General features: G+C 42.8%; 1 protein-coding gene across 2 annotated transcripts in view; it reads left to right on the forward strand.

Annotated features, from left to right (window-relative positions):
- The window catches only part of SLCO2A1 (solute carrier organic anion transporter family member 2A1), a 76,986-nt gene that overhangs the window by 32,710 nt on the left and 30,731 nt on the right, over positions 1 to 13,545 (forward strand). Inside the window, exons 2-7 of one of the 2 annotated variants that reach the window (XM_068280425.1) lie at positions 1,582 to 1,719; positions 2,649 to 2,811; positions 3,624 to 3,851; positions 4,262 to 4,360; positions 6,847 to 6,980; positions 11,363 to 11,441. In XM_068280425.1, the coding sequence (XP_068136526.1) occupies positions 1,582 to 1,719; positions 2,649 to 2,811; positions 3,624 to 3,851; positions 4,262 to 4,360; positions 6,847 to 6,980; positions 11,363 to 11,441 (841 nt within the window). The remainder of the gene's footprint in view (positions 1 to 1,581; positions 1,720 to 2,648; positions 2,812 to 3,623; positions 3,852 to 4,261; positions 4,361 to 6,846; positions 6,981 to 11,362; positions 11,442 to 13,545) is intronic. The other variant, XM_068280426.1, reaches the window with a different exon arrangement.

Below are 13,545 nucleotides of genomic sequence, written 5' to 3' on the forward strand. Positions count from 1 at the left end.
AAGACAGCTCCAACCCTGGACACATTTAAATCAAAGCCGAAAAACCACCTGTTTAGTCTTCAATTTATGATCACATAACTTTTCCCCTGTACACATCGCTATGTACTAATCTGAGACAGGCTTATGCGCTTTGGGTCCTACGGGAGAAAAGGGCTTTACAAATGTTTTGTTGTTATTGTTGTTGTAAAAATTGATTTCAAAGTTTTAGCGATAGAGAGGTGCTCTTTATGTTTATACATATTAGCACTTTTTGGCCGGGTGATGTAGCCAGCACTATAGAAGCACTGTGTATACTTTGTTGTCTTCACTTTAGTATTTATTATTAATCCTGAATAGCTTCAAATCAATGCCTTTTGTTGTTCTGGAGACATTTCATCACTCTAAGCAACATCTTGAATTCCACTGAGGTGGAGAAGGTTACTAAACTTGTCTTTTATGCATTAAAGTTACTGTTTTATTTGTCTATATTATATATATACTGTACAGTAACTTTACCTATACACTACTGTAACCAAAGTTTTCCTCATAATAGCACTGACTTACATACTATAGAAAAAAAAAAGCACATGACTCTTTTTTTAAGTATGAAGCAACAATTTAGTAAACTTGTTATTTTGTAATTTTGGTTAAAGTTGGGAGGGTTAGAACAGTCTTCCGCTGACTCTGCCTCAATTTGCAGACTGGTCCGGGTCATATGACAGGGAAACACAGCCAGGCAATAATGTACTGCAATTATTTAGTCAGTGTTTGGCCATTGTGAAATCTTCTCAATACCTTCCTACTCCCTTGACACCCCCCCCCCCCACACACACACACACCCTGATTTTACATTCTTAAATTTTTCAAAGGTGCCAACATTTTTACTCCTAGTAGGTGCTTTGCTGCAGAATGTTTGTTTTCTGTGTATTCCAAAGTCAATAGAAACAACACCTGGTCTCCCAGGCTGCTCTGGGAGGAGAGTTCTGCGTAACTAGACAGCCTAAGCTAAACATCACTGAGTAGGTGTGGTTAAATACCAAAATACAGCTATATATAGGCATAGGTAGTTTAAGGGGGTGAATGAATATAGCAGAAAAGAGGTGCTGAATATGGAAGAGGGGGGGTGCAAATGAAATAATTAGGTACAGAGGAGCTGCTATTGATGGAAGGCAGCTATACATGAAAGAGAGGGGCTGCTATACATGAATTGTACACATAGAATTATGGGCTTCATATGGAATGCAGAGGGGGGAGGGGCTTCCACAAATGCAATGAATGTTTGCTACCTATAGAAGAGGGCTGGATATGGCAGAGAAGACACAAGAAACTTGGTCTAGCGGAGGAGAAAGCATAAATTCAGCTTTGGAAACACTGACCTACAGGACAGAGGCCACAGTTCCTTCTAGAAGACGGGATGTAATGTAGATGCAATGGTTAGTATTAGAAGGGATAGAATTAGTAGCTGAGTGAATTATTTGACTGTATTAAGTTGCTCTCACTATAAATGTGTTGGAAAGGATATCCTTTGAGTACTTCCACATTATGAACATATACAGGTACAATATGGCAGAGGTGATTGATGGCGTTTCTTTCCGTTCCCAGGTGTTCGTAGTTTGCCATGCACTCCTGCAGCTCTCTCAGCTCCTCTACAGTGCATATTTCAAGAGCAGCTTGACCACAATCGAGAAGAGATTTGGCCTTTCAAGCTCCTCTTCTGGCCTACTCTCCAGCATCCATGAGGTAAGTAGGAAAATTCTGATGTTGTGCAATTTAATATGGATCATCTATGAAAAGTTGAGGAAATGTGGCATCAGCTTTTATTTTTAACTCACACCAAGAAAAAAACAGCTTGAATCAGGTTGTAGGCTGTAGGAAATGTAGCCTTCTCTTCAAATAATTGGTACTGTATGGTATTTATGGACTTGTATCCATGGCCGCCAGGGGCATGACTATATGGGGAGCACGTCTTGCAGCCATGGTGGTGGGGGGGGGAGGGGGGGCGCAGAGCTGTGGAGGACTCCAGCTCATATTCCAGTGATGGCTAACCTTGGCACTCCAGCTGTGGTGGAACTACAAGTCCCATGAGGCATTGCAATACTCTGACAGCTCTAAGCATAACTCTGGAATGCAGAGGCATGATGGGGTTTGTAGTGTTGTCACAGCTGGAGTGCCAAGGTTAGCCATCACTGTCATATTCCTTCCTCCCTCTGATATAGGGGTCCATCATCCAGATCAGTAGTTGTTGTGGCTAGCCACTCTTGGTATGAGGGGGGGGGGGGGCGGTTATTGTTAAGGCAACACTTGTTATATGACCTCTGGCAAATAAATGGATCCCTAGGCTGTGGTGGTCACCAAGGATTGACAGGAAAGAGGTTGTAACATTTGCAGGATCCATCAAAGGTTTTTCTATGAGGCTTCATGAGTTTTAGATACATTTCTGGTGGCAATACAACATATGAGACATTCCCTGCATGTAATTCCAACAGAAGAAAAAACAAGGAGAAAATAAAGATGTCTAGTCTACATGGAACATTTGTTTTGATATGTACTCATATGATCCAATGCCTTATTCCTGTATCTGCCATCAACATGTTTGTCTTTGCCGCTGACTCTAATCACTATTATTAGGTGTTGCACTTACTGACCTGTTTCATCTTTGCCTCTTCCAGATCAGCAATGCTGTACTCATCATCTTCGTCAGCTATTTTGGAAGCCGTGTACACAGGCCACGTATAATTGGTATTGGTGGCCTGTTACTAGCACTGGGGACATTCTTGCTGACAGTGCCACATTTCCTTTCGGAAAATTATCAGTACACTACCCTTGAAAATGGTACGTCCCTTTTTGGTAGATGGTTGACTATGATATAGCCTCCACCATTTGTTAGAACATACTGTGACTTACATTGCTTCATCAAAAGCAGACATAAAGGTATTCCAGGTATAGCCATAGTTCCGGGCTTTTTAAATTGTAAACGCTAGAAGGTCTCCATTTACCAGAATGTTATCACTGAATTCTAAAGATATCCCTAAAGATAAGGACAAGAGTGGTCTTGCTGAGATGGGTGATCATGTGAACACCTCCTGACTGCAGCAGACACTCAGTCCAACCCAGCTAGCTGACATTTCCCCTCTGAAAATGATTGCATAGGAATGGGTTGTTATAGCCCACAGTCCGGCTGCTTTTCACTTGGTGGGATGCAATCTGTATACAGTAAAATAGCAATTCCAACGCACCGCGTGACCGTGGCATTACTGACAATTTATGACATGTAGCAGATAAATTGGCAGCAAACTGCCTTCAAAAAGTTGCACCCATCAGTCATGTTTATACTGCTAGACAGGTAAATCTGCGCATGTGGGCCACACCACAAACGTGCCAAAAATGTGCATATTACTGTACCATTGACTTTATCTGTTTTTGGTTGAGAACATCCTGATTGGGTTGAGAGCTTGATCAGTTTTTTGTTTTTGTTTTTGTTTTACTACAGTAAACAAATTATTGGCATTTGCCTTTAGGTTTCAGGGATTATTATTCCTGATAAACAAGGACTGAAAAAAAATATGTATAATCATTACTGTTTGTGTACAGAACATGCCAATTCAGAAATTGCTTATGTTTCATTCGGTGTTCCTCTTGAACAGGAAATAGATCTTACCAGGAGTTGTGCACAGCAGAAAACCGGACTTCACAATGCTCAACAGCACAAGGCCGCTTAACACCCCAGACCAAGACCATGGAAGCTACCAGTATGTGGGCCATCATGGTGGTGGGACAACTACTGGCTGGCATTGGAACTGTTCCTATTCAGCCTTTTGGCATCTCCTACATTGATGACTTTGCTGAACCAAATAATTCTCCATTGTATATTGGTAAGTAACTGCAAAACCAAATCTAGAAAAGTTTCCAGTTATCAGGGGAACAGCCCTTGTAACCGGAGAGCCACACAGAGTTAACTACTTCCTGTTCCTCTGTTTCTACTTACCGTTCCTCTGATACAGAGGTCTGTCGACTAAATCAGGGAACAGGGGTTGTGTTGGCCCCATTTTTTATGGGTAGGGGGTTCATGATGGCCACCATTATTATATGACCCTTTGCAGGTGGGTCCCCAGGCTGTGGGGGTCACCAAGGGGAGATGGAGATAATGATGTGAATGTTAGGGGCCCCGTTGAAAGCTTTGTTGGAGTTCAACATGATTCGAAGCTACCACCTTGAACGTTCTCTTTGTTTATTAAGTTTTATTTACACCATCTGAACTATTTCTCCTCCTGTCTTCCTACAGCTATTTTGTTCGCAATATCTGTGTTTGGGCCAGCTTTCGGGTATCTCCTGGGGTCTGTGGTACTAAGAATGTTTGTTGACGTTGGCAGAATTAACTCTGGTAAGTCATGTGACACTGGATTATTACTCTCATGCTTTCATGCCTAGAAACTTCCATATAAATGTCTCTTTCATTTCTGTATAATTATATTATTAATAATAACAAAGATTATTGTTCTGTTCCCAGTAAAAATAATTTGGATGTGTATATGTAAGCTTGTAAGGTGGTTAAACCACTTCAGGACCACATATACACTGTGTTTATTGATGTTTAATATGAATGCCATTTGGATTTCACAGAACTGAAATTTCTGCATTTCCAGTCGGAAATCGGATTTCTGCGGAAATAATGCATTACCGCAAATTTGGTAATTTTAACCCAATTACAGAACCCGGAAGCATTGGACCAATCAGAGAATGCAGAGTCAAATCAGAGAATGCAAAAAATGACCAATAGGATTTTGTATATTGAAACTGTTATAGAGGAATTCCACATAATAATTCCACATAATAAACAAGCTAGGCAAGCCTCAGTGGGTAGGCGGAGCTACATACCAATATATGGCCATATATACATATAAGAAGTGTTTCTGATGCTGAAACCAGGATAATTAACATAAAAGTGATATGAATTTATAATTATACAATTGACCGCATTCTATTACTGGTATATGTCTTTATGGATCCTTCTTAAAGGACCTCTGTCGCGAAAATCTTAAAATTTAAAATATATGTAAACATATACAATTAAGAAGCACGTTTCTTCCAGAGTAAAATGAACCATAAATTACTTTTCTCCTATGTTGCTGTTACAGTAGGTAGTAGAAATCTGACAGAACTGACAGGTTTTGGACTAGCCCATCTTCTCATGGGGGTTCCCAGGGATTTCTTTTTTTTTCAAAATGCACTTAGTGAATGGCAGTTGCTCCGTCCAACTGCTAAAAAAAGTGTACGGTGAGCAGGGAGGCTGGTCAGCATCATTGTATAAATCTTTTTCAGGGAGTGTCTTTATAAAGAATAAAGGCCATGCTGAGAATCTCCTATGGAGAGATGGACTAGCCCAAAACCTGTCAGTAATGTCAGATGTCTACTACCTACTGTAAGTGACAGCAACATAGGAGAAAAGTAATTTATGGCTCATTTTACTCAGGAAGAAACGTACTTCTTATTTGTATGTGTTTTAAATGTTAAGATTTTCGCGGCAGTTCCACTTTAAACAGATAGTTAAGCCTAAGCAAAAAAAAAACAGTTTTACTCACCTGGGGCTTCTACCAGCCCCCTGCAGCTGTCCCGTGCCAACGCAGTCACTCACGGATCCTCCTGTCCCCCACCGCCAGCTACGCGTGTCCGGGCCTGTCGGCGAACTGAAAGTAGCTGGCGGCAGCAGACAGGAGGATCCGAGAATGACTGTGAGGGCACGGGGCAGCAGCAGGGGCTGGTAGAAGCCCCAGGTGAGTAAAACTGATTTTGTTTCTAGGCTTAAGTGCCTCTTTAAGCTGCTCAGTGTGAAATGCCCCTTCTGGGGCAATCTCACACATTCCAGCCTGGGGACAAGGCACAGATAAGGATAGTGATGATGATCACTATTATTGGTTATTAATAACCATCATATAACACAATCATATAGCACAGTTCTGTACATTAAATAGGGGGAGAAATTAACGTTCCACAATTAAGTAGGAGGGCTTTTTGGTCTCTTTTAGTCCCCTATACTTTCCTGGGGTTTGGGTCAACCTGAGCTGCTTGGTTACTCTGTAGTTCTGGTCCAAGCCCTATCCCATAGAGCCGTATCAATCCTTGCCATGTACTACTAATGAGGACCAAAAGTTCAAAACAGGCTGTCTGCATGTTGGGTTGATGTGGCTCTGTAAGCTATAGGTTTACTATACCCCAGCGGTTCTGGACGCCAACCAAGCTTCAAGAGCATAAAGAGATAATTTGCATATTCAGGACTGATGCATCGTGGGAATTCCCAGTTGCTCACTGAAAGCTGAATTATTGCAAATACCTTCTCTATTTAGAAGGCAAATCACACTGGACAAAAACTTATAAAGACAAGACGTAGGACCGTAGGAATATCCTGTCTAATAAATCTCAACATCTAAGTGGTGGAGAAATATTACAACTAAATATCTATCTAGATGCAAAATACATCACAAAAATGGCTGCAGAGATATTTTCATTGTATCTTTTACCAGCGATAAACAGAAGTAGAGTTCTAGTGTTACGCTACTGAATCAACATGCTCTGAAGATCAGCATGGTGTTTTCAGTATGGGATACTAAAGTCAACACTGAACCAGGGAAGCCTGTCTGAGGGTCAAAAAACTATTATGTGAAAGGGAATTTCCTGTTTTCTCGAATTCCTTGCACTGTATTTGGGAGTTTTGGAATAACAGTTGCATAACTCCCGTCATAAAGGATCCTCTATATGTTCACCTAGATGTAGGGAGTGATTATGGAGGTTTTGCTATGGTTACACAGATATTTAATAAGGGCTGTTCTTTGTGTTTTGCTGTCACCGTTAATTCTGGCTGTTGGTTTTCAGGAGATGTGACGTTGCAGCCAACAGATCCTCGCTGGATAGGGGCCTGGTGGCTTGGTCTCCTCATCGCATGCGGCTGTCTGGTGCTTACCTCCATTCCATATTTCTTCTTTCCTAAACAGATGGCAGCAAACCAGGTAAAAAGCTTGAAATGACACTATACTCAGGATTCTTAAAGTGGGGCTCCGGGAAAATGTAACATCAGCATGTGATGATAGTGAGCTATACTCATCTCCTGTGTGAAAGCCATAAGGGGCCTGATGCAGTAAACTGCAGGTAAAGTCAATTTTACCATTACTAGCACCGGAGGAGCACTGCCTTTTAGCTCATGCACGTTACAACACGTGCATTGATCCAGTGTGAGTGTGTGCTACAGACTTCCCATTCCTGAGGCCTGGTTAAGCCTTGGCAGCTGGTGCTCTATCCTCCTGTGGCCCCTAAACGATCTTTGGTGATAACGGTCAGATGCTGTATTTGTGTGTGGAGGGACAATAAAATTGCATAGTTCCTAATTACGCCTGTGTGTGGAACCTTCTTCACGATTTCCTATCCTCCCGTGAGTCACCAATCAGTCCTGTCAACAATAAATGCAAGAGAGGCACTCAAATGGCTCAAGAAACTTGCGTTTATCAAATCTCAGCAGGTCTGATCCCCTGTATTATGTGCACTAGATACAAGTCCTATATGCCTCTAAAGCAGTGCTTAATTAAAGCGGAACTGAACTTTTGCACAGCACACAATGAAAAGTCTTTATTCCATATATAGTTGCTGAAGAAATCCACTGTTCTGTGATCCTGTGCTTGATTAGCCAGATCAAAGTGTCTAGTTCTTATTAGCAGTTGTGAATAGACTGCAGGAGTGCTGCCAAAGCAGCTCTCCCCATGCAGTAATTTTTGAAAAATGTGATCAATGATAACAATAGGACTTCCTGCTTTGTAAACATCACACCAAAATGCCCAACATACATGCGTATATATGCATTCACATGCAATTTCCGCATCCAGAAATTCAAATGTGATTTACATGCTTCTAGTGGAAATGTAGCCTAAGAGTGAAACTATGTTGTGTAAAATACAGCCACAGGTGTCAGAATGCAGAGATTTGTGGGGCTGGGCTGGTGCCTGGCATGTAGTGCTGCGGGTTATAAGGCTCTGTCACTGTCCTACAGGAAGCCCACAGCACACTACCTGAATTGTAATACTCATTACATTCCTCATTACTCATCTGTGCTGTACCTTCACTTTCAAGTTATTCATAAAACTTTACAGTAAAATTCTGATTCAGACATATATAAATTCCTCTGCACATCTTGATAAAGGTATTCTCCAGTCAAACATTAACATGCCCTGTGGAGGCTGTTTGAGCCTTATGTTACTGGAAATGGCATCTTTAAGCCAGAAATGGCACCTGTCAGATATTTCCAGAGAAGTCCCGCTGCTTCAGTGCTTTGTATAAGTTGATTGACTGCGCCCTTTCCTTCTGAGAATAACACCTGGTCACAGTGGAGTAGCTAGGGAGGTAAAGGCCCAAGTTCTTTGGGCCTTTAACCTGAGCCCCTTAAAGTGCAATTAATCTGAGCCCCTTAAAGCACTCCTAACAAAGGGCAGCCATTTCCGCGGAAAATCCGCTTTCCGCCATTGCCGATTACCACTACCAATTTCCGCATTCTGATGCAGATTTTCGCAGAAATTTTTAACCGACTTCAGCATCAATTTTCTCAAAAACTAAAAGGTCTTTTTGATCTAATCCTAAAAAAGTGACAAATGAGCAAGAAGTTGTCGGTTGGGAGCTACGTCAGGGAGACTGTGAATCCCTCCTACTTCACTTTTATGTTCTGACTGCACAGAAATGTCAAGTTAAAAATGAAACCGTAACTGATTAACAGGATATTGGGCAATATACTTTGGACAATAGTGTACATTTACATGATTAGAACAGTGTAGCATATTTAGCTCAGATGTGATTCACTATTTATTCATGGTCTTGGCCTCCATTTTGTTTTTGTGTGATATTCTAAAATGTATAATTAAGTTATTTTATTACAAAACAAAACAGGGCACCCTGTGGGAGAATATATTATCTCTAATTACTTGCAGATGTTAGTTTTTTACTACATTTCTGGCTTAGTTTTATATGTTTGCTAGTCTGTCTGTGCATTACAGGATTATTATAAATATACATCTTACATGTGTGACCTCATCTGCTCTTTGTTGTGTGTTTTTTTTAAAATTGGGTGGAATTTATGGCTCTGGTCCAGTATCAGGGTTCCCTGATTAGATTTGCTGGCCCGAGCTAGGGAAATCCAGGTTATGTGAAAAAAAAGAAAGAAAGAAAGAAAACACTATCTATTTAGTTTAGTTCTACTGTATATATCACAATAATTACACAAAAACATGATTGCATCTTGCTATGTTACGCATAAAACTCATCCATTGCATATTCGTTGTCAGAGACTGGCAGATGGGGTGGGAGGGCCTGTTCACACTTGGAACGCAAATCGTGAATCTTTGATATCAATGCCCTTCTAGAAGGTGTGTGTGGGTGCGTGTGAGGGGGGGCAACTTTGACGATTTGGCTAGAACCACCTAAGCATCATTACTGGTTTGTTTCATGAATAGACCAGGAGCGTAACAAGGTCCCACCGCCCCCCCCCCCCCCGGGGCCCGTTTTTGGGTGTTGGAGGGGTCGCAGCATGAGGGGAAAGCCATGCTGCACTTTGGCGGAGAGAGGGGATTGTCCCCCCACCCTCACCTCAGGCTCTCCCCTCTGTGCTCCCCTCCAGCGTTGAATAGTTTGTGTATGCAGGCGGCGGCACATACATACCTTTTGTGCGCTCCAGCGTGGACGTTTCTCCCTCTAGTGTCTGACACGACTTCCTGTATAAACAGGAAGTCGCGTCAGAGGCTAGAGAGAGGAACGTCCATGCTGGAGCGCACGGAAGGTATGTATCTGCCGCTGCCCGCCGCCTGCATACACAAACTATTCATCGCTGGAGGGGAGCGCAGAGGGGAGAGCCTGAGGTGAGGGAGGAGGGGGGGACTGTCCCCTCTCCCCGTCGAAGTGCAGCATGGCTTTCCCCTCATGCTGCGACCCCTCCAGCCCCCCAAAATGGCCCCGAGCGGGCCCCAGGGGAGGGTCCGGGCCCCTCAGCGGGGGCAGGGGCTGCCGGCCCTATTTTTACACCAGTGGAATACATTAAATGACTTGGGGAGCCATGTCTGAGTCTGTAGAAAAGTGCAGTCCAAGGATCACGGGATACTAGACACCTAGTACTTCAGAAATCAACCCAAAACATTCATGCCAATAGCCCTTGACCACCGAACACCCCCACCAGCAGTATAGCAAACCCCACTTATACACCTGGGACGGGGTCCTGTACCAATCGTACAATATCTTGTAGTGATGCTCTCTGAGTATATAATTAGCTGAGGACCTAGCCATGCTACTGAAAATGGAGACCCAGCCCTCCCTTTCAAAATCTCGTTGGAGCCGTTCCTGCCATTTGGACATTGGGCGTGAAACATCATCCAACCGCTCATACAAAGAGTACATAACCGAGATAACCACTTTTAAAAAAAATTCTAGCTGAGTACTCCCATTCTATAGGAGATGGGTTGATCCGGGAGTGGCAGATTTTTTCAAGACTATTTTTATGAAAATTGGTAGATGGGATGGTGGAATTCTCACTATGCTGCTTCCTGCGTATGTTTTGCAAAATACTCACCTATTGCCGTCTGTTTGGGTGCTCAGTTTATTTGGGTCCCTGCACCTTGTAAATGCCGGTATACTGATCCCAGATCCCCAGCAAAAACTGATCAGGCTGCAATTGATGTGAAATAGACCGATGGGAGTTGTCCCTCCCCCAGGGAGGATTCTCATTGGTTCAATGAGTAGTGGACCAATAAAAATGCTGCCTGGTACTTAGTGAGGACTTCCATTGGTCTGTTTTCTCAAATCAATTGTAGTCTGATGCTTCTGATGGGGCTCTGGAACGGAAAACCGGAAGGAAAACGTATGCCCAATGTAACGTATGCGTTTAAATGGAAAACAGATCCCTTTTTTATCCAGTATAGAATGATCCCAGCCTAAAAACTTGAGCTCTTCAAATTGCCCATCAAAACGTAAAAAATATATTTGCTTAGTTTTTATTTTCAGCATTGTGATTAATGCAATATGCTAATAACTACAATTCATGGGACCTTCCAGCAAAACTTTGATGCCCCCCCCCCTCATGTTTACACCCCTTCCCTTGCCTCCCTTTAGTGTCCTTTGTGGCCTGGGAGACATCTCACATAGATCATAAAACAAGTGTAGTCACAAAAACACCTGATTTGAAGTGTCAGAGGAAGGGAAGGTTAGTAGTCGGGGTCCCCTGCAGCTCTGGGCTCCCGCTGCGATCACAGGTGCTGCGCCCCTTTAGTTACGCTCCTGCTTACAATGCTGAATGTCTAACCAGGTTAAACAGTTAATGATTTGTGTGTTGTGCTCGTTCCTCACTCGTTCCTGTTTTGTGTTCCAGAAGTCAGCGGAGGAGAACGTTCTGAGAAAGATGCCGGATGCTACTAGCAAGGAAGGCTCTCTGTCCGGCTTCATTAAAAGTAAGGAGACAGCACCACAGGGGCCCTCCGGCCAGCCATATCACAGGAAGGGCTGAGCACAATTCATTCCTCAAGTGCATCAAAATAATCCTGTCACTTCCATCAGCTTACACGGCACATATTATTCCTGAAGAACTCACTATTCCTTCCCCAGTGATAATAGAAGCCATCTGATGGCTGATGTGATAATAATCTCAGCCCCCTGTGACAGCCAGTGGCCAGACATCACTGACTGTCCCTTCTTCTGTCATGGAAAATGATGCTGAGGTGACACAAAGCAACTAGAGGAGACTGGCAGGCAGTGACCTCAGTGTAACCAGCTCTGAGCGCATCATCATCATCATCATTACACATCTGTGGAAGGGATGTCTCTGGTTTACACACAGCCTTACCCAATACCTATTGACATCACTTCACCAACACAAAATAATATTTTAAAAGAAGGAGCTTTTGTATAATTCTTATTGACTAAAAAATGAAGCCCCTTTTACTATACATGTTGGAGGACAGAAAGATTAAAGTTAATCTTTAGATTAATACAACAATTAACACTAGACCTTAAAGTGGACCTGAACTCTTGCACAGGATAGAAGGAAAACATAGAGCAATGCACCAGTGACGCCCGGATTTACATCACAGGAGCCTATAGGCACAGATGTCCTGGCACCTTCACCCTCCAGGAACCTACAAATCCCCACCGGAAGGGTGTTGCCTGGCCCAGCTGTCACTTCCCCCTTTCTTCCCTCGCTAGGTAGCTACAGGTGACCCTTAGTATTAGGTAGCTAGCAGTACCTTCAATATTAAGTAGCTATAATGACTCCCAACTGAAGGGAGATCTGGTCAGCGGAATGCAGAGAGCTGGGTGAGTAACCTCTCCTTAACACTTTCATCAGGACTCTGCATAGGGAAGGAGGGAGGCACTCGATGAGTGAAATGAGCCTCCTTTCCATCAGTAGGTGCCTGTAGGCACGTGCCTACAGTGCCTTATGGTAACCAGTGGCATAGCTAGAGATCATGGGGCCCTCAGATGTAGGCATTCTTAAACAATGCCACCTGCCCCTGCTGTATAGATATGAGTTATTTGGGCAATGTAAATGCTCATGCAAACAACACTGCACATAGTTCAGGGACACTGAGACAAAGTCAGAGGGTGGAGAAACCCAGGAAAGTTAATAGTGAATACATGAAGTACCACCTGGGTCCCCTCTGCTCCAGGGCCCCATAGCAGCTGCTATGACGGCTATGGCTATTGCTACACCCCTGCAATGCACCCTGTATGTATTTAGGGAGTTTAGCCTGTCTAATTCCCCCTCATCTGTGACTAATCACAACTGGAATTGAACTCTAAGTTGTGTCAGCTGATTGCCTTGGTAGAGCAGCTAGTTTGTAAACACAGGATGTTAACCCTATGTCTGCTTCCATGAAAGCAGGAAGTAGATGCACTGCAGATTTATTGCAGGATTTGTATCAGCTGTAACAACAAAATGCTTTTCTTTAAAGGTTATTATGATGTTGCTTATCTTTTAGAGCGGAGAGGAAGTTCTGAGTTCAGGTCCACCTTAAAGTGGAATTAAACTCAAAATTAAATGTTTGCCCTAATGCATTAAACACTGTAAAAATGAATATAAAACACGATAATACTGTTCTGATGTCATATCAATGCATTTTTACACATAAACTGAAGCTGAATACAGCAGGAACTTGTTTACATTGTTTACAGAGTTTATTACACTTCCCAATAATCTGATAATGCTGGTCAAGTCAAGCTTATCAATTAGCAGCTAAATGAGGTAAAAAGCTTGGGATGTAACTCTTCCAGTACCTTGAAGAATAGATTGCTATAGCTGTTACTTTTATGCTGTGTTTAATGCTGTAGATCAAAGATTACATTTGAGTATAATACCACTTTAAAGTATGGAGTACTGGGGAAAAAACACAAAGACAACGGGAGCCCAAATGGTGCAGTATGTCACAAAAAGATGAAAATTCGAAAAGGGGGGGGGGGGGGGGGGGTTTCGACAAAGGAATACTCACAAAGGTGTTTTATATACCTATTGGGCGCCTCTTCACCTCCTGTTGTACCACTTTAAAGTGATATCGTTCA

Source organism: Hyperolius riggenbachi, chromosome 4 (genome assembly GCF_040937935.1).
Source record: "Hyperolius riggenbachi isolate aHypRig1 chromosome 4, aHypRig1.pri, whole genome shotgun sequence".
Classification (NCBI taxonomy): Eukaryota; Metazoa; Chordata; class Amphibia; order Anura; family Hyperoliidae; genus Hyperolius; species Hyperolius riggenbachi.